Here is a 25,132-nt window from a genome sequence, read left to right as displayed (position 1 = left end):
TTCTGCAGATTAAGAACAGTAGAGGGCCTATAACATTTCGCTGGGGAACCGAACACATTACTTCCGTTACACTATACAATTTACCGTTAATTTCTGCGTAGTGTGGCGTTTCTGACACTAAATCATGAATATAGCCGCACAATTGGAAACTGTTTAATCAACACACTCCGAAAGCAACCGGACTCGTATACAATGTGGACTAGAAGAATTCAAATGGTTCAAATGGCTCTGAGCACTATGGGACTTAAATTCTGAGGTCATCAGTCCCCTAGAACTGAGAACTACTTAAACCTAACTAACCTAAGGACATCACACACATCCATGCCCGAGGCAGGATTCGAACCTGCGACCGTAGCGGTCACGCGGTTCCAGAATGTAGCGCCTAGAACCGCTCGGTCAACCCGGCCCGCAGGATCAGAAGACGTGCCATTATTATTAATTTACTGCAGTTGCTTGGGTACATGGAGGGTGCCAATTTTTAAATTACCAACGTTGGCAGCTGTTGTTGTTCCGAAAACTGCATCTTCTCTGGTGCAGGAATTTTGGCAAACTGTGGTTAGTGCCTCCATTTTAGTTGCGCTGCCGTCGATAGCATTACTGTTGGTATCGCGCAGTGACAGCATTGATTACACAAGGTGCATTTGAATAGTTCATCGGTCACGAAGACTGACAGTTGGTGGGAGAGCCGTGTTCTGACTACATGCCCCTTCGAATACGCATCCGGTGACGCCTAAGGGCTGAGGATGATACGGCGTCCAAACGGTACCGTTGGGTTTCAAGACCTGTTCAGACGGCATTTGATTTGAATAGTTCGGTGAATAGTCTCAGAAAATGAATAAAACGAAAATTTTAGACCAAAGTGATAACCTTTTGCTACAACCCACTATCGGTTGTAAGGTTGTTGGAAACTGTCAGCAAATGCTTCTTGTGGAATCGAACGAAGCACAGTGATCATGCGTTATTGGGCATCCTTATCATTACTGGAGATGGGACCTTGTGCTACCAAAATGATACAGAGACCAAGTGGCAGTCAGTGGCTTGGTGTTCATCGTCTTCCTCACCTTACTGGGGTAGAAGTTACTTTTCTTTCAAAAAATGGCGATAAACATACTCTTAAACTTGCTTTTTGCCAGCCGAGACATATTTTGGGAGGCAGGGAAGACGATGAACGCCACGTCACTGACTGTTGCTTGGTCTCCGGATCATACTGGTAGTACCAGAGCTCATTCCCTGTAATGCTGCAGATATCCAATAAGCGCTTGAAAACGGTGCTTCGGGCGATTGGACAACAAGCGTTGTTTTACAACCGACGTCACAAGTGTGTTGCAACTAATGGTGATTACTTAGAGGGCCAGTAAAGGTGTTTCGTTTGTAACTCTTGTTTCCTTTGTTATCTCAAACCATTCACCGAAATTTTCTGTCGCACCTTGTTTCTTATACTGGTACTTGTACACCGAACCACTTATAGACGTTACTGCACTTCCATATTGAGTAAATGGAATGGCACTGAGGCTGGTCAACACTTAGAAAGGAGATACCAACAGCCGTAGTTTTACTTAATTAGTTTATTTGGCTATAAGGTTTGGTGCGTCATCGGCACCATCTTAAGTTCTCTGCAAACGTAGCTATGTAAGCCATCTGAACGTTCGTGCTACTACAGGGACCAATATATCCAACTGGTTGCGGTCTCCCACGCCTCGGTGGTGGTGGTGGTGGAGGTAAGTTTCATATGGGACCAAACAGCTGATGTCATCGGTTCCTAGGCTTACACACTACTTAATCTAACTTAGAGTAACTTACGCTAAGAACAACACACACACCCATGCCCGAGGGAGGACTCGAACCTCCGACGGGAGGAGCCTCAAGGACCGTGAAAAGGCGCCTCCGACCACGCGAACCGTGGCAAAGCGCGTGCGGCTATCCCGCGCGGCCTTCTCGATGGACGTGAATCCTTAACCTCTAACGACAGTGAGTTGTACTATCATAGGCAGCACTACATCCAACTGGTTTCTGTATCCTTGTACTCGGTAGACGTGGACCCTACGCTCCTATAACAACTCACTGTCGTTAGTGGCGTGAAGAGTCAGTGACTACAGAGAAGGAAACCAGTTGGATATAAAAAAATGGTTCAAATGGCTCTGAGAACTATGGGACTGAACTTCTAAGGTCATCAGTCCCCTAGAACTTAGGCATACTTAAACCTAACTAACCTAAGGACATCACACACATCCATGCCCGAGGCAGAATTCGAAACTGCGACCGGAGCGGTCGCGTGGTTCCAAACTGTAGCGCCTAGAACCGCTCGGCCACCCAGGCCGGCAGTTGGATATATGTTCCCTATAGTATTACAAACGTTTGAGATGTCTTCCTGAGCTACGCTTACAGGGGCCTGAAGATGGTGCTAATGAAGCACAGAAATTGGCGTCGAAATGAAATTATTAAATAAATTACGGCTGTTGGTATCTGTTTTCTACAAAACTTGTAGGCGTGCTCAACTGTCATCCGAGTTGTGCCTACTGACGTTGAACATGGCCTTGATCTGCAAATATTATAGGTTTTGAAACGCTTTATATCTTCTCCGACCTCCACCAGCTACCCAAACTTCACAGAAATGCTGGTGTCTAGCTTTCTGGAAGAAGGGTAGCGCAGAAAAATGGGTTTACTACTGCGAAGTAACTTTTTGCACCAGAATGAATCTTTCCCTTTACAGCGGAGAGAATGACTGATCGCGGAACAAGGCAAATGATAACAGGGCTGAAGGTCAGCAGATGACAGAGGAGAAATTGACGCATCATAAAGAGGACGCTAACGCGCGTGCAGTCCGCGCCAGACTGGGGAGACGCGTGTCGCAGGCGCACGCGCGGTGGGCGTGTCCCCGTGGAGCGGGGCGTGGCCTCTCCCCTCCGCGGCGCCCCTGCCGAACGCCGCCGAGGGGAGCCGAAGGAAGGCGGCGGCCTCGACGGCGGCGGCGACGGCGGCACGCGGGCTCAGAGCGAGCGCGCGGCGTCTGTGTGCGAGAGCGAGCAGACAGGCAGCCAGGCAGGCAGGAGGCAAAGCGAGGCGAGGCGCGGAGCGCGGCCTTCCTGCTCACTGAGTGGCATGACGCTGGCGGTGTCTGGCGGCTTCTCGCTGCTGGCCAACCTGAGCCAGCAAGAGCAGGAGGCGCTGCAGCGGGCGGCGGCAGTGGCCGACCTGCTGCCCGAGCTGGGCGCCGCCGACCTGGCGGGCATGTCGCTGAGCCCGCGCGCGCACCACGCGCACCCGCACCCGCACCACCAGCACGCGCCGCAGCCGCACACCACGCCCTTCTCCGTCTCCGACATCCTGAGCCCCGTCGACGAGGCGGGCCAGAGCTCGTCGCAGCCGGGCGGCGGCGCCGCGGGCTCGGGCTCGCCGTACCGCAGCTCGTCGTCGAGCAACGGCGCGGCCCACAGCCCGCCGCCCGGGCCGGGCCCGCAGGCGCCGCAGCAGCCGCCGCAGCAGCAGCAGCCGCACGTGGCGCCCTCGTCCGTCGTGTCCAGCCCCTACATGCAGCTGTCGCACCACCACCAGTTCTCGGGCGCCGCGCAGTACTGCAACGGCTCCGACATCTCGGCGCACTACGGCGACATGCGCAACTCGGGCTGGTACGGCGCCGCCACCGCCAACGACCCGCGCTTTGCAAGTAAGTACTGTACGCCAGCGCGTCCTCTCTTACGTAGGCGCCACGGGAATTACTGTGCGGATTTACCGGAGAAACACAATTTTTCGTGCGACTTCTACTTTAGCTCGTGATGGTATCTACATCTACACTTTCGCTCTGCAATCCACCTTCAGGCATGTGGCGGAGAGTGCTTTGTGTACCTCCATCACCATCCCCCAGTTCCCACCCCCCTTTCCTGTTTCAGTCGAGAATAGTCTGCGGGAAGAACGATTCTTAGTAAGCCTCCGTGTGAACTCGAATCTCTATCATTGTCACTGTCACGGTCTCTTCTCGAGATATAGATTACATCGGAGGATGGAACATACTGTTTGACTCTTCTAGAAACGAACGCTCTCGGAATTGGAACACTAAATCTCATAGTAATGCAGAACGTCTCTCTCGCAGCGTATGTCACTGGAGTTGGCTGAGCATCTCGGAGCCTCTTTCGTTCTTATCTGTGACGAAACGTGTTGCTCTTCTTTGACTCTTATCTGTTTCCTCCATTAATCCTCTCTGATACAGAACCCAGACTGATGATCAGTATTCGAGTCGGGAAAGAAACCTGACAATTCTCTACAAATTGTACGAGTTAATAGCGACAGTATCAAAAGTCTTTTAAGACTAGACGCGTTTCGCTTTATTCGAAAGCATCTTCAGTGATCACTGTAACCGTATTGTCGTAGTGGGCACTGAAGATTCTTTAGAATAAAGCGAAGAAACGCTTCTAGTCTTAACAAGACTTTTAATACAGTTGCAAAAGACGGCTTTTAACCAATACAACTTGCATATGTACATCTGCGAAGAAAGACGCCGAAAAACAAAGAAGACAACATGGACAATTCTCTCCATAATGACTGAGCGAGGTGGCGCAGTGGTTAGCACACTGGACACGCTTTCGCGAGGGCCGCGGTCCAAACTCACGTCTGGCATCCTGATCTAGGTTTCCCGTCATTTCCCTAAGTCACTTAAATCAAATGCTGGGATGATTCCTTCAAAAGGGGAAGGCCGCTTTCCTTCTCCATCCTTCCCTAATCCGAGCTTGTGCCTCGTCTCTAATGGCCTCGTTGTCGACGGGATGTTAAACACTAGTGTCCTCCTCCTCTCTCTATAAATCACATTCCTCTGTCGAATGTAATAATTATTTATTTTGAACTGCTGGCCAAACGAGCCTGCTTGGACATGCGGCGAACACCGCTGACCTCTCTGGAGGATTGAGTTACATAAACAAATGCCTTGGTCACCTTAGTTTATTAATGTTCATCATCTCTAGTTGTCAGTAGTAGAGCTCGCTGCTGCATTCGGTGCAACTGATGATGCCTGTGCAAACCCGAAACGGGTCGTGAGTTTTAGCAAACTAATCACTGACAAACACACAGATTTCTATAATTTAAATTCGGCAGTAAAGTCAGTGTCAAACGGCAGGTGACGTGCACTACAGACCAGCAAGGTGTCCAGCCACCAGCCAATGGTGGACAAGCATATAACTTATGACATATAGTCATACGAACAATTGATACAATACGAAGAAAACAACGCCTCAGCGAGCACTCAGCTGCTAATGTTATTGTCTGCTAGACGTGTGCCGGTATTACACAGTTTATTTTATTACAGCTGACTCGCATTGGCCAGTTTTCTCTTGGCTTCTACTGCTATCAAACTGTTTATATATCAGGTCCAAGCGTGACTACATGTCACAAGTTTTATGTTTCTTCGTCATTTGCTGGTGCCTGCACACCTTACTCAGCCTCACGTAGGAGAATTGCTACTTGACGAGGGTATAACAACTTAAATTGGCCGGTAGTGGAAAATAAGCGTTCCGGACATATTGTCATTTCAGAAATTTTGTACGGCTGCAGTACTTGCCCGAAGGAGAGAGAGTAATCTATACAGCTGTAGCAGCAGTCAGAAGCGACTACTCTTATACTAGGCAAGCCACCATGCGGCCTGTGATGCAGGGCACATAACGTGTAGAGCCGCACCTCTCTACAAAAAAAATGGTTCAAATGGCTCTGAGCACTATGGGACTCAACTGCTGAGGTCATTAGTCCCCTAGAACTTAGAACTAGTTAAACCTAACTAACCTAAGGACATCACAAACATCCATGCCCGAGGCAGGATTCGAACCTGCGACCGTAGCGGTCTTGCGGTTCCAGACTGCAGCGCCTTTAACCGCACGGCCACTTCGGCCGGCACCTCTCTACAACAAGATTAACAGAAGCGGTCCACAAAACTACAGTTCGACATCCTTATCTCGATTTGTTATGGAATTTTAGAACGTATTCTGAGGTCAAAGGCTATGGTATGTAGGTTTTGCAAATAGACACTCCGTAACTAGGCTTTGTTTTTATTTTATTTATTTGTTTCTCCTTTATGGGAGTAGTTTCACGGCCACTGTCTCATTCTCAAGCAGTCATTCCTACCGTTAGTCAGGCTGATTATAGCGAAACTAAAACTGTATACCAACCTGACGACGGCTTGGCTGATGGCAGGACTGTGTGCTTGAGCGTGGCGATGCGACGCCAAAGTGGTCACAAAGAACAGAACATAAATAACTAAAACGTAAGGAAATCCTAGCCGTGGAACGTCTATTTCCAAAATAAATGCTTTATCAGCTGTGAGCCCGCCAGTGATGTTCTGCTTCAAAAGTAGTGGGGAAGATCGCAATAGTTATCTCCAACAAAATGACCTACACTGTGCCAACCAGTACGAATTACGAAAATACTGGTCTTGCGAAACCCAACTCGAACTTTTATCACATGACGTCTTGAAAGCCGTGGACCAAGGTAGTCAGGCAGATGTAAAAGTTCGTGATTTTCTCAAAGCGTGTGGGTTAGTATCAAATTCACGCTTGTTACCGAGAGTACGATCCTATAGTATATCAAGCAAAATTTGCAACTGGATTGTGGATTTCGTGGTAGCGATGACACAGCGTGTTATCCTGGATGGAGAGTCAGCGGCAGATGTAATAGTAACTTCAGGCGTGCCCCAGGGAAGTGTACTGCGATCCTTGCGGCTCATGTTGTGTTAGTCTCTGTGCACAAAATATTAATTGTAACCTCATACATTTCGCTGATGAGGCAGTTATCTGTAATGAAGTACTGTCCAAAAAAAAAGCTGCACAAATGTTCAGTCAGATCTCGATGAGATTTCAAACTGGTGCAAATATGGGCAACTTGCTTTTAATGTTTAGAAATGTATAATTTTGCTAGTCACAAAACGAAGAAGCGTAGTATCCTGTGACCACATTATCAACGAGACGTAGTTGGAATCAGTCATCTCACACAAATTCCCGAGAGTAATAATTTATATGGATATGAAATGGAGCGATTACATCGACTTAGTCGAAGATAAAACATTTGGCACACGAAAAAGCTGTCAGTCTGCCAAGGAGATCGCTTACGCATTCTAGAATACTGCAGAAGTATATGGGATCCGTAGAAGTAGACTAAGGAGTTAGAAGTAGACTATGCCGTTTAAACCTACTTGCTAAATTTCTTGGATCAGTCTTAAGTGATAAATCTAGGAATTTACTACAACCCCCCTCTCCCCTCCACCCCGGTATCGCTCCCGTGAGGATCACTAAGGCAAGATTAGTCTCATTACAGTGCGCACAGAGGCGTTTCAGCAATAAATTTTACCGAACTCCATACGCGAATGGAACGGCAAGAAGTCCTGGTAACTGATAGAGAGGGAGATACCCATTTCCAAGCGATTTGTAGCGGTTTGCTGAGTATAGTAGTAGATAACCAGTCCGTAGACGAAAGAGCGAGCAGCGCTCGTGGTTTCGTTGTTTGGAAAGCGGCCTATAGTGGAAGATCGCTATAACAGCCAGGCAAGCACAGTAAGAAATAGTTTCCCGTCTCGCTAGGTAATGCAGCGTGCGTGTGCGTTTCTTACGTTGGTTATTAGTTACTAATTTCCGAATTCCATACAGTATTAATGCTCCCTGGGCATTTGTGGATACTGTATCACGCTAGTTTGAGAGGCGCGAAAGGGCCGGTATAAAATTGTAAAACAGTTTGTAGTTGCTTCTTGTGGTCTAGCTGGGCGCAGAGACTGGGAACTCGCCCGATCGCTGTTCAGAATGCGGGCAGGCTATAGCTGTCTCATACCCTCTCACCTTCTCCTGTTTCAGTAAATTATACTCACATAAATTGTTCTAACGGCTAGATCAGTTTCGATGTACTAGTATTTATCAAAAGACCATAAATATTTCTTGGACGATGGCTGTGCACGGCATGACAAGAGTCAAACGTTTCCATGCGGCCGCTTCTAGAGAAACAACTACGGAATGTCTCCCAATCTAATAACGGCCCCTGCGCAGCGCGCCTTTCAAACCAGCGGCGATGCTGTGCTCAAACACGCTCGGTGAGAATTTAGTATTCAGTAAACGCGACCGTACTATATGGAATACACGCGTTAATAATTAATGCAACTAACACAACAAACGCAAATTTACTGTGCAAAATCTACGTATCTAACCGTGCTCTGCGCCATCAGCCTAGACTGTAGTGCGACCCTCATAGAAATCTTCCCTCTGCAGCATGCTTCGACGCTGACATAGGCCAAGAAATATTTAGTAAACAATTGTACGAGTATGACTGAAATGACCTATGTGGCTAAATGTGGTGCGTTCACTGACGTTCTCCGCGAATAACGAGGCGAATATGAGTGTCCTCCTACTCCATTGGCGGATGGCGCACAGCAAGGAACAGTGTCCGTAGTCTCCGTGTGGGCACGAATTTCTCTAGAGATACAGATGTAGCAAGTAGTGTGTTCTTCCATTCATTTTGGAACCTAGGCCAGCGAACGCACGTGGGAAACGTCGGAAGAAAGTTGACAAACATACCGCTAGAGACTGTTCGGTAATTGACGAGAACTTGTGGGAGTATGGGATGGGGCAGTGGGACCAGCTACACATCACTGTAGCATTCAGCCGTAAGCGTCTATTATCGACACGCCGTGAAAACTTACGAGAGTGTTACGGGAAGGAAGACGACTATCTCCTTGCGGCAAGCTACTGGATAACTTATCATGATTTAGAGAAAATACATCAACTGTTATAGACAATAGAAAGACATACAATTTTTAAACTAATAATATTATCGTCGATTTATAAGCGCATAATGTGAGATTTGTAGCTTTTTCTCTTTTTTTAGTTTTTTTGATACGATTAATTATCTGTGCCATCAACTAGTTTTCAAGCCACTGCAGGCTCATCGTCAGATAGAGGTGTTACAGGAACATTTTCTGGACCATGTGCAGATAGGCGATGCGTTTGTGGTACTGGTGGAAATAGCGAAAATTTAGCTAATGAAATGTTTATGATATGACGAGATATTCGTGTTTTAGAGTACTTAGTTGCACTGCTTCGTGTTGTCCATGACAAATTCATTCTGATAACGTATATTTCGCCAGCAGCACGACCACAGCCTATAGCGGTGCATGGTCCAGGTAGTGTTCCTGTAACACCTCCATCTGGTGATGAACCTGCAGGGAATCGAAAACTAGTTAATGATACAGAAAGTAAACAGCATCAAAATGATTTAAAAAAGCAATTTGCTGCGTATTTGAATGAATGTTGCATTTCGTAATCCGAAATGAATATAGTGAAGATTATGATATTTTGTTGATGTTGATGGGGATATAATGGGCGCTCAGGTTAATTTAGAAAGGATGATGTCATAATCTCGTTTGCCCCAGAAGATTAGTGTTTAAAGTCCCATCGACGACGAGGTCACTGGAGGCGAAGCACTAGCGCAGATGTGGGAGGACGGGGAAGGAAGTCGTCATTGTCCATTTCGAAGAAACTATCCAGACATTCGCTTTAAGCAATTTAGGAAAAACACCGAAAATCTTGATAGCCGGAAGGGGATTTGAACCGCCGTCCTCACGAATACCCGGCCAGTGCTTACTCATGTACCACCTCTTTCGGTGGGAAATTTGGAGGAAAGGCCCGAATCGCAATGGCCAATCGGGTCCGGTCAAGGATTTTTACTCAGATAGCGAATCCGCTACAGTGGTTTGAACAATACTGCAATGTTGAAGCGTACGTCACAAAGTTCACGGAGCTGTACGTATCGAATAACTGGGTGAAGGGTCTGCGACATCTTGTGGGGAACGGATGTTGCACAGCAATGGGAACCTGGCCGTGGGAAAGCGACAGATGGGCACGCAGACCCTAGGGTATACCCGGGCATCAGGGGCAGGGCGGTATCCAGAGTACAACGCCCTTCACTGGAGCCCGCAGAAGGTTGTCCTACTTCGGGAACCAAGTTCTCGGCTGGATATCTTCTTTATTTATTTGTTTCACATACTACAGTTTCAGACGGAGCACCTTGCAGCTAGATAGCAATATGTGACGAGACGCTATCCCTGCATTTGCATCGATTAGTTAAAAAAAACAACGGTATATTTAGTTTCCGCTCTCAGCAAGTTCGTTTGAGGTGTCACGGGCCATTTTTCTGGATACGTGCTCTATTTCCCCCGGGATTAAAGCCTAGTGTCCGAACAACTCTGACAACAAACAAAAATGAAAAATGTTTGTAGCCAATTAACTACTAGTTTCATGAAGACCGCGTCATGTTAATTGCATTTTATCTGGGAGAGCGTGAGAAATAGATAAGTACAGTTAATAAGTGCAATGGCACCCTTAAATCAAGCCCAAATGCAACGAAAGACAGCGTAGCAAAATTATAGATCTGTATTGAACGAGGATAGCAGCGTTTAGCGTGTTAACAGCCGTATCGATACTCTTATCATGGCAGGCGATTTCTGGATTAGAAGTTGACGTCGCTTCCCTACTACATCCCCCTTCCCCCCCCCCCCTCCCGCCTCCCCTCCCCCCTCATATATTTGGGCCAGCTACAGCTGTTATATACTACCACGACCATATCAAATCATAACGAAAATTAAACCTACGATATATATCAATTACAGAAGTAATTATGAAATTGGCGGCAGTTTCTGGGCTGTCTTAGTTAGCAACCAGAATAACAGTTTCTAATACGCTAGACGCGATGATTTTTGCTTGTTAAGCGAGCAGGCCTATAATAATCATGGAATTAAACGTAAAATATTTGTCTGCATTTATATTCTCTATGTATTGACTACTATTTAATACGCGTTGACGATTCATGCGAGGTTGTATGGATTGGAAAGTCGACAGAAACGTTTGAAAATCCAAGCGGATACAATAACAAGAAATAACATAATTACTATTAACCCGCTACGCTACATTATACAGAAAATAACGTAATAGTGACCAAACCCGTACTAACTAGATAAGTGTGCGCGAAGTTACTTTGATGGGTAGACTTACATAAATTTTTTTTACGTAAAACGGAAGCTCTCTAACAACATAAAATTTTTGCCCTAATTTATAACATTAAAAAAAAGAAGAATGCAGTATTGCAGACTCGTTATCGTTTATAATAATTTGCTACTCAGTAATAATTATGTGACGGGGCCAACAAGATCCGAACGCTGTCTTCAGGAAACAATTCACGTGGCGATATGAAAAGCACAGTACAATGACGAAACAGATTCTGTAGCGTGTGAACGTCGATTAAAATATTATCGGAGCTCTCTTAAGACGGCTGAGTGGCCTTCTTTGGCGAATCTTAGCTAATGTTCGTCTTCTTTATAAAAATGTACACGTAGAGTTTGCAAGTCGTCCTTCGGTTCCAGTGGATGCTATACGCAGACCTTGAACGCTGCATTCAATTCCCTCACAAAGGTTCCTGTCGGTTCACCTTTTTGCTGTTAACTACCTTTCTGAATACTCCCACGCCACTCTTAAGAACAGGCGTTAGACGACTCTGATTTTATGGTAGAGCGAGTTTCACGCGCATGGCGCACAGTCGTATGTGTTAACATCTGTACGTATTACGGTATAATAATGATAATGAGCCTTTAATGAATGATTAATCCGAATCATCTCGAGGTTCTCCACAACAGTTCTTAATCACGTACTGGTTCTAAAACGATAAAAGGCTTTTAAGCTGATTGTACTACCACTTTACTCACGGACAATTGCATGTAGCTTTTCCAAGGGTAACTAAATCAATTAATATTTTTGAGTCCCTTCAGTAAACTGAAAAACAAAAAGTACCCGAAGATTACATTATTACGTCTAATATCGCTTATACCGAGGTATTGTAATGTTCTGTAAAGAATTTCGTTCAAAATTATGCGCATGGCAATGTACATACAAGGATGTATCATTTATGGTCATATTTCACGTCATTCGGTTCATTTTTACAGATGTTTTCTCTTCATTTCGACAACCACCCTTATTCCAACGATTACAATTATTCCAGATAATGTTATTATTTAAAATTATAAAAGTGTGTAAGTTTCGCATGTATCTCCTAGTATATTTAAGCAGTGGAAGTTGGACAGATGTGTTTGCGTTTTCACGAAGACACGGTACGTGTTTTCGTTAATGTGTACGCTTGACTACCGCTGATTCCCTAATATATTTAAGTACCTTTTTAATTACATAATTTCTGTAGTTGCTAATGCCTAGTTTCGTATGCGTGCAAATAAGTGAATCCTTGTTGTCTGTTAGAGGCGGGAAATACATTACATTTTCACTCGTATCTGAAAGTGCAAAAATGTTTATACAAATTATTTTCGTCTCAGTCGAGGAATAATAATACCGTCTTAGTTACCTGTCGAAGCTAAGCAAGTGAAATGTGAAATGCGTAAATTGTGATGAGAAAACAGAAACAATTTAAGTCACGGTAGAGATCTTTCGCTTCGAAATTGTGTCGTTAAAATGTCGGAAATTGAGACGCCCGAAACCTCTAACCTCAGTGCATCGCGAATTTAAATGATATTCGTTAGGCTGTTCTTCCTGTTTTTGTTGGTTTGAATATAGTGATACAGTAATTACGCGTCAACGATTTTTCGTTGTTTTCCTTTAACGAAATATTAGATGCCCGCGTTTCTGGAAGCGGATGCCACGCGAATTAGACAAGCGAGGAGGTGAACGGATCGGGGGTGGTATTGTGAAGCGACAGAGTCGGTGGTCCTCTGGTGCGGTTCAGGAGAAAGTCATTAAACATAAACGAGCGCAATCGTACTGGTGTCTGAATGCTTGACTGGTAGCGCTCCCATCCACCCCAATTCACTTATTCCCTCAAGCTCAACATCGGAAATTCGATCTTTCGCGCTATTCCCTACAATTCTGCTTAATTGTTAATCCTGCCGCGTAGTTTGTTTCTGTCACGTCTTTTATTGTGCCGTCGTCTGCTAATAGGGAGGATGTTAAAATAAAAACGCGTTCTAAGCAATGCCTTTATGTGCTGTCTGTCGCGGATATTCCTCAGTTCCTGTCGTTTGCTCGTTTTGTAGACGCAGCGTGCCTACTTATTAATGTTCCATATGTCAGCAGTGTCGTTTTTGAGTACGTGGTTCAGCTTCCTTACCGCAGTTGTCTACTGGCTCCAAGGGTTGCTTCTCCTCGGCAATTATTCCTTCCCAACAATAAACCTTTTCATACATGCTGATCCGATATAGTTTCTTGTCGCTATATTTTCCATACATACTAATTTACTTTTTGACGCCACCAAAAATTTACCAGAGCGTCTGGTAATAATGAAAAATGTTGGGGAAGACCGCTGCTAGTTTCTTCATTCAGTACTGAAGTGTCAAATAATTTTCATAAAATGATCTTTCGCTCGGCGAAAAGCAGACATTATCATTCTTCCTTCAGTTTAACAAAGTCAATAAATACGTTCTGTAATTTCACGGTAACGTTGACAGAACTGCAGCTTCACCATACGGGCGGTAAAACGTTCCGCAAAACGTTTCGCGACGTCGCCTTTCATCATCAGATGTGGGTGTGTAACTAACAATAAAATACAACTTTCTAAAACCACGTAAACCGTATCGATTCTATCCGGAATGACAGCTGAAGATTTGTGCCAGAACATCTACATCTACATCTACATTTATACTCCGCAAGCCACCCAACGGTGTGTGGCGGAGTGCACTTTACGTGCCACTGTCATTACCTCCCTTTCCTGTTCCAGTCGCGTATGGTTCGCGGGAAGAACGACTGTCTGAAAGCCTCCGTGCGCGCTCTAATATCTCTAATTTTACATTCGTGATCTCCTCGGGAGGTATAAGTAGGGGGAAACAATATATTCGATACCTCATCCAGAAACGCACCCTCTCGAAACCTGGCGAGCAAGCTACACCGCGATGCAGAGCGCCTCTCTTGCAGAGTCTGCCACTTGAGTTTATTAAACATCTCCGTAACGCTATCACGGGTACCAAATAACCCTGTGACGAAACGCGCCGCTCTTCTTTGGATCTTCCCTATCAGGAGTCGAATCCGAATTTCCTGCTTTTCTCCAGCAGTCACGTCACCTTGAGGCTACTCAAGCACGTCTCCTGACCCGACTTTAATTCTTCATGTCACTAGTTTCTCGCCTCACAGAGCATCACCGCTGTAAGCCTACGTGGAAGAAGACGAATACCTAGCTTTAATTTATCTTGCCAGTGGATAAAATATGTGCACGCGATTTCAATATTTGTTAGGCCCAGACGATTATATCTGTTGATGAAAGTTTATCTCATAAAAGGCGTTGTGGGACTTTTAATAAATTGAAGATGTTATAAAAGGATTTCTACTTCATGGCTTGTTGGTGCAGCAACCAGCATGCAGAATGTGGTGAAAACTACAGTTCTGGTTTCAGGATTGATTTTACTGCTTTATTTATTCATGGTGCCCGTTTCGCCTGATACAAGGCATCTTCAGATTGACCAATATAGTAAAGTGCATTCCGGATGACGGTGCCCGAATCGATGCACCCAAAACATACTTACCAACATTATACTAGTCAATTTGAAGATGCCCTGTATTAGGCGAAACGCGAGACATGAATAAATAAAGCAATAGAACCAGTTCTGCAACCAAAACTGTTGTTTCCACCACACGAAGAGTTTATTACAAAGAAGCCACAGTTGCAGTACGTATATTTTGGAGACTATTTTCGAATCTATTGGTTCATTCTCAAACCTGACCTACTGAGGCTGCACTGTAACTGCCTGATGACACCCATCTTAAATTGACCGTATATGCAACACACAGTAGCGGTAGATAAATGTCACAATATGTATATATGCTCACTATACAAGTCAGAATAAGGCTCGGTAGGTCAAGCTCGAGAATGCACAAAAGTCGGTTCGAAATTAGTAGCCAAAATATATGTAGCCTACTGCAAAAGTGAGAGATTTGTAATAAACTCCTCATGAAATAAAAGCATTGCTGGTCCTAGGTCAACAAAATGTTGAAATTGTATCATTTCAATAAAGTGACGGAGATGGAAGTTGTTCGTTTGCCAGACTGTTACGTTTACAATTTCAGATAAAGACAGACAGGAAAATTTCAGACATCTCTGTGACTCGACGCGGATTTGTTTAGTCAGTGTGAGAGCGCAAAAGAATTGTCACCGAACGTCAGTGGGAATCGTTCCAAAAAAAGCTGCAGAAAGAGACTTTTTCCAAGAGCCGAGGTTCCAACACTTTAACAAAACCCATTACTTCCTCCAGCATATGTCTCGCCTAATGACCACGAAGCTCCTAAGAGAGAAATTCGGATTTACAGGAAGGGACACAATATCGTCTGCCGTTTGTGAAATTTATTGTAAAGATTCCGCCACAATTTGAAAGTAATAGTAGCATTCATAAACGGAACACTAGGAATAAAAATCCCCACCATTATAAACTATTGAACCTTAATCTTGCATAGTGAGGAGTGATGTGCACAGACATAAAAAATATTTGACCGTCTCATTTGTGAATTCAGTGTGCTGGGAGAAAAAAAAATAGTTACGTCAATTGTTAGCAACTAGCCATATTTTTACAGACACAATATATCTTATTTGCAAATCAATAGACATGTTTCATATCACGGCGCGTCATCGTGAGTATGATCTATTAGACACGCAAAGAAATAAACTAAAGTAACGAAAATGACCCTCGTGCATAATGTATCTTCTGTCACAACTCGTTTGGTAGCTTATGAAGTACAGTTGTAGAAGTGTTACCAGTCGTCCTAACCGTAGTCCACCACTCAAAAAAATACATAAATAAATGAATTTATAGTATGCGAAATACGACACATGCGAAATACCCTCGGAGTTAAAAACAAGGCAGGAGTTGACTGTTTTGAATACTGCCGAACCATTAATTTAATTGGTTATGGTTGTGAAATAATGACGCTCATTATTTACAGAAGAATGTAAAAACCTATGGAACCCGACCTCGGACACGTTCAGTTTGGGTTCCGAACAGTACGTAAACACGCGAGGCAATATTGATGCCACGAGTTATTTGAGATAGTAAACTAAAGAAAGGCAGCCCTACGTTTATAGCATTTGCAGTCTTAAAACAAAAGGAGCGAAAAGAAATTTTACAGAAGGGAGGAAGCAACTTTAAGAATCGAAAGGCATAGAAGGAAAGCCATAATACAAGAGTGAGACAAGTTTCTAAACTATCCCGGATGTTGTCAAGTCTTTGTGTTGAGGAATATGATGGAGACGATAGAGGAATTTCGAATCTGATTTAAAGGCCAAGGAGAAGAAATTAAAACTTCAACGTTTGACTGTTACATTGAAATTCTGTCAGAGACGGAAAGAGCTTGAAAAGCAGTGGAGCAAAATTGATAGTGTCCTGAAAAGAAGTTATGTTTAAAGTGAAACAAGGGAGATGGAATGTAGTCGAATTAATCAGACGACGTTGAAGCAATCAGATTAGGTATGAGACATTAAAAAACTTTTTGTATCCAAGATAGTACAAATACGTTTTTTTGTTTTCGACAACAGGTTTCGACAGGCTTTACTCTCATCTTCTAGTCTTCAAAATTTTTTGTTACAAAATGTGTTTATTGTGAGTTGCAACCTCACACGAATTTGTCATACTAGCGGATAAAATGGAGCACATTATGCAAAGATTTGTAAGAAATAAATTTTAACAGTCAAATAGCACCTTCTGCACATGGCCATGTCCATGTATGTAGCGCTCACAGATAATTGTGAAATCTTAAAAAAACGCGATGTAGAGTAAAATTTACTGTACCACATTTTTTCACGTTAGCTTGACATGTTCCATTCATTGATGAGCCACCTAAGATGTGCTGTTGTACATTTCACTGTATATTGTGTATTTAGTACTTCACAATCATCGGTGAGCGCTACATATACGAATATGGCCATATGGACAAGGTTCTTTTTGGTTATAAACGTTTTATTTCTGTCAAACCTTTGCATAATGTCCCACATTTTATACAACTCACAATGAACACATTTTGTAACAGACATTATTGAAGACCAGAAGAAGACGTTAAAGCCGGTCTTTCGCTTGTCGAAAATACGTAAATATCCCATCTTGGCTAGACATAGTATTTACCAAATAAAACAGATCGCTCTTTCTCATTTCTGAACAATCTAGAGATTAAAAGTGGCAGATGAGGTTCATTATTTGGGTATCAAAATAAATGCTAATGTCCGAAGTAGAGAAGATATGAATTGCAGACTGGCAATAGCGAGAGGAGCATTCGTGGCCGCGCGGAGTGAACGCGCGGTTTGAGGCGCCATGTAACGGACTGCGCGGCCCCTCCGGCCGGAGGTTCGAGTCCTCCCTCGGGTATGGGTGTATGTTTTGTTCTTAGCATAAGTTAGTTTAAGTAGTGTGTAAGTCTAGGGACCGATGACCTCAGCAGTTTGGTCCCTTAGGAATTCACACACATTTGAACATTTTTTTGAGCATTCTCGGAAAAGAGAAATTTTTTAACATCAAATATGAATTTAAAGTGTTAGGAAGCATTTTCTGAAGAGTATTTCGAATGTAACTTTGTACGGAAGCGAAATGTGGACGGTTAACAGTTCACTCGAGAAGGGAGTAGAAGCGTTTTAAATGTGCTGGAGATTAGATGGATAGATTGGGTAACGAAGGAGGGAACGTACTTATTCTAATTGGGGAGAAAAGAAATTTATGGTTGAATTTGACTAAAAGAAGCAATTGCTTGATAGAACACATCCTGGGGAATCAAGGGATCGTTCATTTGGTATATGAAATAACTGTGCGTGTGTATGGGGGGGGGGGGAGGAGAAGGGGGGGCACGAGGGGGAGGGAGCCTTGGTCAGAATAAGCAGGTTTTGGAAAATTTTGGAAATTTGTGGTAAGTTGTATGCAACCAAACTGTTGAGATCGTCGGTTCTTAGGCTTACACACTACTTACTCTAACTGAAACTAACATACGCTGAGGACAACACACACACCCATGCCCAAGGGAGGACTTGAAGCTCCGACGGGAGGATTCGCGCGAACCGTGGCGGCTACCTCTCGCGGATAAGCAGATTTAAATGGATGTAGGTATGAGTAGTTATGCAGAGATGTAAGGATCTTGTGCAGGATAGATTATAGTGGAAAAATGCGTCAAATCAGTCTTGGGACTGAACACTACAACAGCAACGGGAACGGCTAAACAAGCAAACAGCGATTCACAGTGTGTGTGTGTGTGTGTGTGTGTGTGTGTAAGCAGTACAAGAAGGAGTGACGGCTGTTGCGGGGAGCACGCCTGCTCGCTGCTTCCTTCCTTCCTTCCTTCCTTCCTGGCAGACAGGCGCCTGCGGCAGGCAAGCTTCCGGCAGGGTGCGGGCTGCAGGGCCTGCGGCGATAGCCATCTGTATCTGCTCGCTCCTGCACTGCACCACGTAACACGGCCCGACAGTCGAGCAGGCGGCCGATATTGCGTTAGGCGCGCGGATTAGCCGCATTGTCTCCACAGAACTCAGCGGTTGTTATTGCTTCTAGGGGGAAAGCCGATTCAAAACCTTCTAATTCCCTCCGACGCAAACTGCAGCATAAACCAACTCGCTTAAGTCGTCTAATAGACAGGCACTCATCCAAGGTTCGTTCCAAAGGACCGGAGGGGAGGGGGGGAGGAGGGAACACAGCTTGTTTTTACGGTCCATCCTTCCTCTCCAACCAAATATAGTTTGCCATCTCCACCACTTTTCATGAGTCAACGATGTCTAACGTTTTAAAAATGATAAGAAAAAATAAAATATTACCGTATAATAATAATAAAAATGAAAGGAATGGAATCAACCAGATTAACTAGATAAGTTGTGGAATTCTACGACACTTATAGTAAAGCAAATTTTGAAATAATAAAATAGATCCCTGTAGACAGTGCTTGAGTTGTAAAAGAAGAGGTTCCGGTACTGTGATTTTACAGGGGGGGTGGGGGGTTTGAAATTTAGGCTTCTTAAAACTTTCTTAGGAGAAAAAAAAATCTTAGCAAAGATCGCAAAAAAACTCTGTATTGTGGATGACTGGTTTCGGTAAACTACCTTATCACCATCAGATCTTCGTACAGCTTATTACAAAAGTCTTGTACAAGATGCATACAAAATCTTTCCATTTTATAATAACGTGTATGAAGACCTGCTGATGGTGACATAGTTCGTCGCAACCGTCATTATCAATACAGAGTTTTATTGCTATCTTGGCTAAGAAACTTTTCTGCTCCTAATAAAGTAAAAACAGATCGGCCCTTCATACTCAGTATGAGTAAACTAATTCCTTAAAACGTTATGGTTCAAATGGCTCTGAGCACTATGGGTCATCATGCTGAGGTCATCAGTCCCCTAGAACTTAGAACTACTTAAACCTAACTAACCTAAGGACATCACACACATCCATGCCCGAGGCAGGTTCGAACCTGCGACCGTAGCAGTTGCGCGGTTCTGGACTGAAGCGCCTATAACCGCTAGCCACCCCGTCCGGCTTTAAAACGTTGTATTAACGCTTTTCTGAACATTTTAAAAGTGTGAAAACAACCTTTGTACTGGTAAAAAATGAAACTCCCTCGCGGGCCAACAATCTTTTATTGCAATTTTATTAGATATTACTTCTCAATTTACTATTTATTACAAAAAAGAAATTGTGATAACGTGAACACACGTAAATTTGAGATTTAGATACTAAAAAATGGAAAAAAACTTAAAGCGTTTCAACTTACAGTTTATAAAACTGTTCAAAGGTTTGAAAAGTTTTCGTTGTAAATCCCTTCTCTCTCTGTTTCCTTGGAGTTGGCGTCCGTAGCAGAGAGCCGTCCACGAAGCAGTCAAGATTTCACCTACTTTGAAGAGTCACAACGAGTCAGTAGTGGGTCATTCAACTTCATAAAAAGTAGTGAAGAAAGAATTTTTGTCAACATGAGGCTTCACCGTCATTAATGATCAAATTCATTCGCGAAAACCATATTTCACATTCATTAGATGACACTACAATTGCCTTGATGGTAGTTGTCAACGGAAGCTAATTTGTCGGATACTTCGTTTTGTTTTCACAGTTTCCACCAAATTTCACACAGTTGTCAAAAACGTACTCTCGAAATGCTTTGATCGTATCTCCTTTGTTCAAGTGTACTAGAAGTGACTCAACAGCTTCTTTCCCCAAAGCTTCTATAGTAATACGTCTCGAAATATGTGACTCCGGGTTTCTTTTTTCGTCGGAGGTACCGGTACTGAATATTCTAGACAGCAAAATATCTAGGCAGAAAATTCACGACTGGACAAGAAGATCCAAAACAAGCAGGCCTGGCGAGCGGGAAAGCCCATTCTGTGTGAATGAAAGTAATATGATTGAACTGTCTCGTTTTGAGAGTACTGAAGGACGATCTGCTTTAATTCTTAAAAACGATTGAACGGCCGTAAATATTTCTTTACTTAAGGCAACCGGGTTCAAAGGAATTTACTGTCATCTTCAGGTCTCAAGATTTTTAATGCAAAACATGTTTATTTTATACTGAATTTCACGCACAAGATACCAAGCGGATAAAAATGTAAGTTGCTGATTTTTATCCATTTGACATTTTGTGATGAGGTTCAGCGTAAAACAAACATGTTTTGCAACAAAAACTTTAAGACCTGAAGATGACAGCAAAGTCTGTTGAAACTGGTTATTTATACTAAAAAAAAATTGTGCTATCTTAGCTGTTGAACGAAGTTTTAACAGAAAAGTAATGTGCGCACAAAGAGAAACTAAAAAGAAAACTGAAGACGGACCTTGTACATCGCGTGGTCCAGTGGCGCGAATAATGGATCTGAGCACTATAGGACTTAACATCTGAGGTCATCAGCCCCCTAGAACTTAGAACTACTTAAACCTAACTAACCTAAGGACATCACACACATCCATGTCCGAGGCAGGATTCGAACCTGCGACCGTAGCAGTCACGCGATTCCGGAATGAAGCGCTTGGCAACAACGGCCGGCTAAACGCGAATAATAATAGTAATTATTATTATTATTATTATTATTTATATCGTATATTACATATTCTCTTAATCAAAACTTCCAATAAATTGGAAAGTATTCGTCCAAAAGTTTGACAAGTGCCTGTACCATGCAACTGATTTAAAAAACTTTCACAACTTCGAAGCTTACAAGGTAAAAATCGAAGTGTACAGTCAGCATTGTCAGTATTTAGCTTAACACTAGAGTTACGGACCTGAAAGAGCATAAATGGGGGGCAATGCTACTGCTTTGTGTTATTGCGTTCTAAGAAGATGGTCTTGCCCCATTGGCTTGACTATCTCAGGTGCCTGTGGTTTGCCTAGACTCACGAACTGTGTATAATTTCAGCTTGAAGAAACACAACTTCTCAGCGAAAATCGCATTTGTAAAACCTTTTTTGCCGATGACCGGTTCCGATAAACAGAGTTAGCATCATCTGATTTCGAAAAAGGTTAATATATGTGCCGAATTAGGCACCTTTGTCGAGATCAGATGATGGTAACTCTGTCTGCCGAAACCGGTCATCGTAAGTAAAAGTTTTACAAATGCGATTTTGGCTGGGGCTAGCTGTGTTCCTTTAAGTTGGATATTTACAGGTCGCCCCTTGTCACTTAGTATGAGCAAGTTAACCGCGTCTGTTTTGTAGTTCCGGCAGCAAGTATGATCAGTCTCTGAATAAGAACATTTCCTTGCTAGAACGGGCTGACCCTCAAGAAAGGAACTGAAAAGTATCCCTTGTTAAATAAGGTTGGTAATTTTCTAGAATTTCTTGTCATTTTCGATAAATGATTTTCACGCTAATATATTCACCGAACGTTAGGTGAAATATTTGAAAAATAAAATGTAAGAAAATATAAACGTCCCTCCCCCTCACATCTCGTTCCCCAATATCCTTGGATCCACGATTGTTAACAGAGGGTTTCGTACCTGAGACAGTTCTAGATAATACGAGGGGCGTTCAGAAAGTAAGCTCCGATCGGTCGCGAAATGGAAACGACTATGAAAATCCGATAAAGCTTTGCACAGATGTGTTGGGTAGTGTCTCTAGTATAACCCCAGTTAGCATCACGTCGCTCTTCTCATTTCTGAGCTCGCAGTGAGTGCGTAAAGATGTCTAGAAAATAGTGTCTGCCGCCAAGTACGAGGGCCTGGTGAGAAATTTCGCCTGAAGCTATGCAGCTAACATTACATAACTGTCGTGCTGTTTCTTCTTCAAGACAATTCTCAGCCGCATTCTGCAGGGGCAATGAAGATGCTGCTGCATCGTTTTCAAATGGAAATGTGAGATTACCCACAATACAGTCCGCAATTGTCTCCCCCTGAGTTTCATCTCTGGTCACATGAACCGCTGTCTTTGAAGACAACATTTTGACACAGACAACGAGGTGTAGGCCAGCGTGGAGAATTGGCGGAAAGCACTGGCCGCTGCCTTCTATGATGAGGCTATTGAAAAGTTGGTACAACGCTATGACAAAAGTCTAAGTCAGAACGGCGACTACGTAGAGAAGTAGCTGAAAGGTGTAGCTAATTGTTACAAGTAAAACATTTCTGATGTTCACTGTGGTTTCAATTTGGCAATCAATCGGAGCTTACTTTCTGAACAGGCCTCGTAGATACACATACTTCGCACATCACTGTGCAGAACGTGCGAGAATTAGTGGTTTTCAGGAAGCTATTCCATTCGCATCTTGAAAAAGTGAGAAGTTACTGTCTACATGTATCTGTTCACGTCTTAATCTTTCTTGTTCTCGTGACCCTTTCCAGAGATACTGATGGTGGCGACGAGTCTCTAAATTGAGACCTTGTATGCTGTCGTGCATTACCGTTAAGGAAGACAAACACTGGAGCAGAACTCTGCATTTTGTCGCAGTTGTGAGCTTCTTCCTTTAGAGGTGCACTACACTTTCCCACGACCTTTCCAACAAATTAAATTTTCACATTCGCTTCCGCCCTACAGATTTTAACAGTTAATGTTACTTCATATTGTTTCGTAGTGTCACGCCTCAATATTGCAAGGCTGTGACATGCTTCAGATGTTCGCCATCTGTCTTGTAAATAGATAGATTACGAGCTCTTCCTTACATTTGTTCGCTTTTGGAGGGTGTACCCTCTCATATCGCCGAAAGGAACTCTTGTCAAAGTCTATCTGCATTTCCTTGCGATTGTCCAACGACGACAACTGCCTATAGGCAACAGCACTGGCAGCTAACAGTCTGATATTGCTGCCTGCCCTATTTGATAATTCGTTTGCGTACAATGACACATTAGACGTCGTACTGTGAAGGACCGGAAAAACTAAATTGCGTTACCAAATATTTCAATAGTCGCTGTGAAACGGTTACAGACAATTGATTCTAACATAATTTACTGTCTCAACCGCGTCCCAGTGCGACCTCTACAATGAGATTTCTCAATAGAGAGTATTAGAGTGTTAAACATCAAAATGTAGAGCGGCCGAAAAACATTTTACTCTACAAACCTGGAAAGCTAGTTATTTATTTTGTTAATGGTGTCTGAAAGTTTACAATGTATCCTATACCGAAAATGAATTTAACACAAATGATTCAAGCGAGCGCGCGCGCACACACACACACACACACACACACACACACACACACACACACACACACACACACACACATATATATATATATATATATATATATATATATATATATATATGTTTACAAATAATCCCTTTTCTCCTTTATTATTTAGATGTTGGAAAACTTATAAACTAAATTTGTTGTCAGCTTACTTCTGTGCCTAAACATGAACACATTAAACTTGTTTCAGAGTCACTGTGCTCTTGTGATTAACACACATGCGTACACAATTTTTTAGATTGCTGTAACACGTAAACCCCTGTATCTTTTGTGACGCGACCCAACGCAGCAGCGACAAATTCTTGCATCCGGGATTATAACATGGTTTAGGTCTGCATACTTGGCTCTGAGTTATTAGCAGTTGACCGAATCTGCGACTTCTAATCTATACAAATGAGATGGGTAGCATGCATATCGTAATGTAATATTGACGGTTGAACATGTCGCAATACATTTAACTACACCTAGGTCGTCTAGATGTACCGTCTTGAATGAAAGCTTACTGCCTCTTCCTCTCTCCTCTCTCCTCTTCCTCTCTCGCACTGTGGTACGTTTCACTCTCGGGACCCTCTATGATTTGCGTCTTCTCTCATTTTTACGCAGATCATCTGTCTATGGAAGCAGTATCTGCGGTATGCTACTACATAAAATGCTCTCCCTCGCTGATCTGTTTACCGTTTCACTGTGAATTACACCAGAGTGACCTCTCATCCACAGCAAATTAAACGTGTTTTCGTGATTTCTCGCTGGTATGATTGCTACTATGATTACTGAGGAGCTCTTTAATCTCTGCAATGCGAGATACCTGCTTGCAAAAACGAATAAAGCTAAATGCCGTGATGAAGTGGAGAGATGTGTGTCTGATATGGGATGCGAGAAAATATAAACTGCAAATGGCAGATCTTTTTTTTTTCGTTGCAGTAGTCGCCAAGAAACTACTACCTTCGCTTTGATCTCAGCATACTGATTTCTGTCTAAACTGCGACTGATCACGTTGTCTCTATGATACTATCCAGAATGTCTTGATCCACCGCTATCAAAACGCGTGTTATGTTGTGATGCTGATGTATTTGCGTCTGACGTCGTTATTTGTCGTACAGAACTAGGATAACTACAAAATATATAGTATTTGTTTTTTCTTTAAATATTAGCAATGAAACAGTTACTGCCGTTTTAACGTGAGCGAGTACGATTACATATAGTCCGCGCCCACTTATCTATCTTCATACTGCTGCACAGCTGTAAATAAGTCTAAAAGCCTATGGGGATTTCTGAACTGCTAAAAGTTTTCTTCAGTTGTTACCAGAGCGAATACGACGCTGTCATTCGATATGTTGTTTGAGGTACGGGAAACGTAAACCGTGGAATACGAAATATTCGTATTTATCGCCTCGGAACCACGCTGCCAGTTACATTTCAACAATTAATGCTTCATTATAACATCTTTTACATCTGAAATAAATTTATTTCAACAACGTTTCTTCTACATATTATAAGTGGTTACGCCGTTGTCGCCTTACATA

The 25,132-nt window shown here is 43.2% G+C and overlaps 1 protein-coding gene across 1 annotated transcript in view; it reads left to right on the top strand.

Moving 5' to 3' along the window:
- Positions 1 to 2,742: 2,742 nt before the first annotated feature.
- The window catches only part of LOC124585675 (homeobox protein Nkx-2.1-like), a 329,681-nt gene continuing 307,291 nt past the window's right edge, over positions 2,743 to 25,132 (top strand). Inside the window, exons 1-4 of the mRNA XM_047131393.1 lie at positions 2,743 to 2,760; positions 2,821 to 3,222; positions 3,292 to 3,426; positions 3,472 to 3,664. Coding sequence (XP_046987349.1) covers positions 2,743 to 2,760; positions 2,821 to 3,222; positions 3,292 to 3,426; positions 3,472 to 3,664 — 748 coding nt within the window. The remainder of the gene's footprint in view (positions 2,761 to 2,820; positions 3,223 to 3,291; positions 3,427 to 3,471; positions 3,665 to 25,132) is intronic.

Source organism: Schistocerca americana, chromosome 1 (assembly GCF_021461395.2).
Source record: "Schistocerca americana isolate TAMUIC-IGC-003095 chromosome 1, iqSchAmer2.1, whole genome shotgun sequence".
NCBI classification, from domain to species: Eukaryota; Metazoa; Arthropoda; class Insecta; order Orthoptera; family Acrididae; genus Schistocerca; species Schistocerca americana.
Note: the sequence above shows the minus strand (reverse complement) of the source record. Positions and strands in the feature narration are given on the sequence as shown.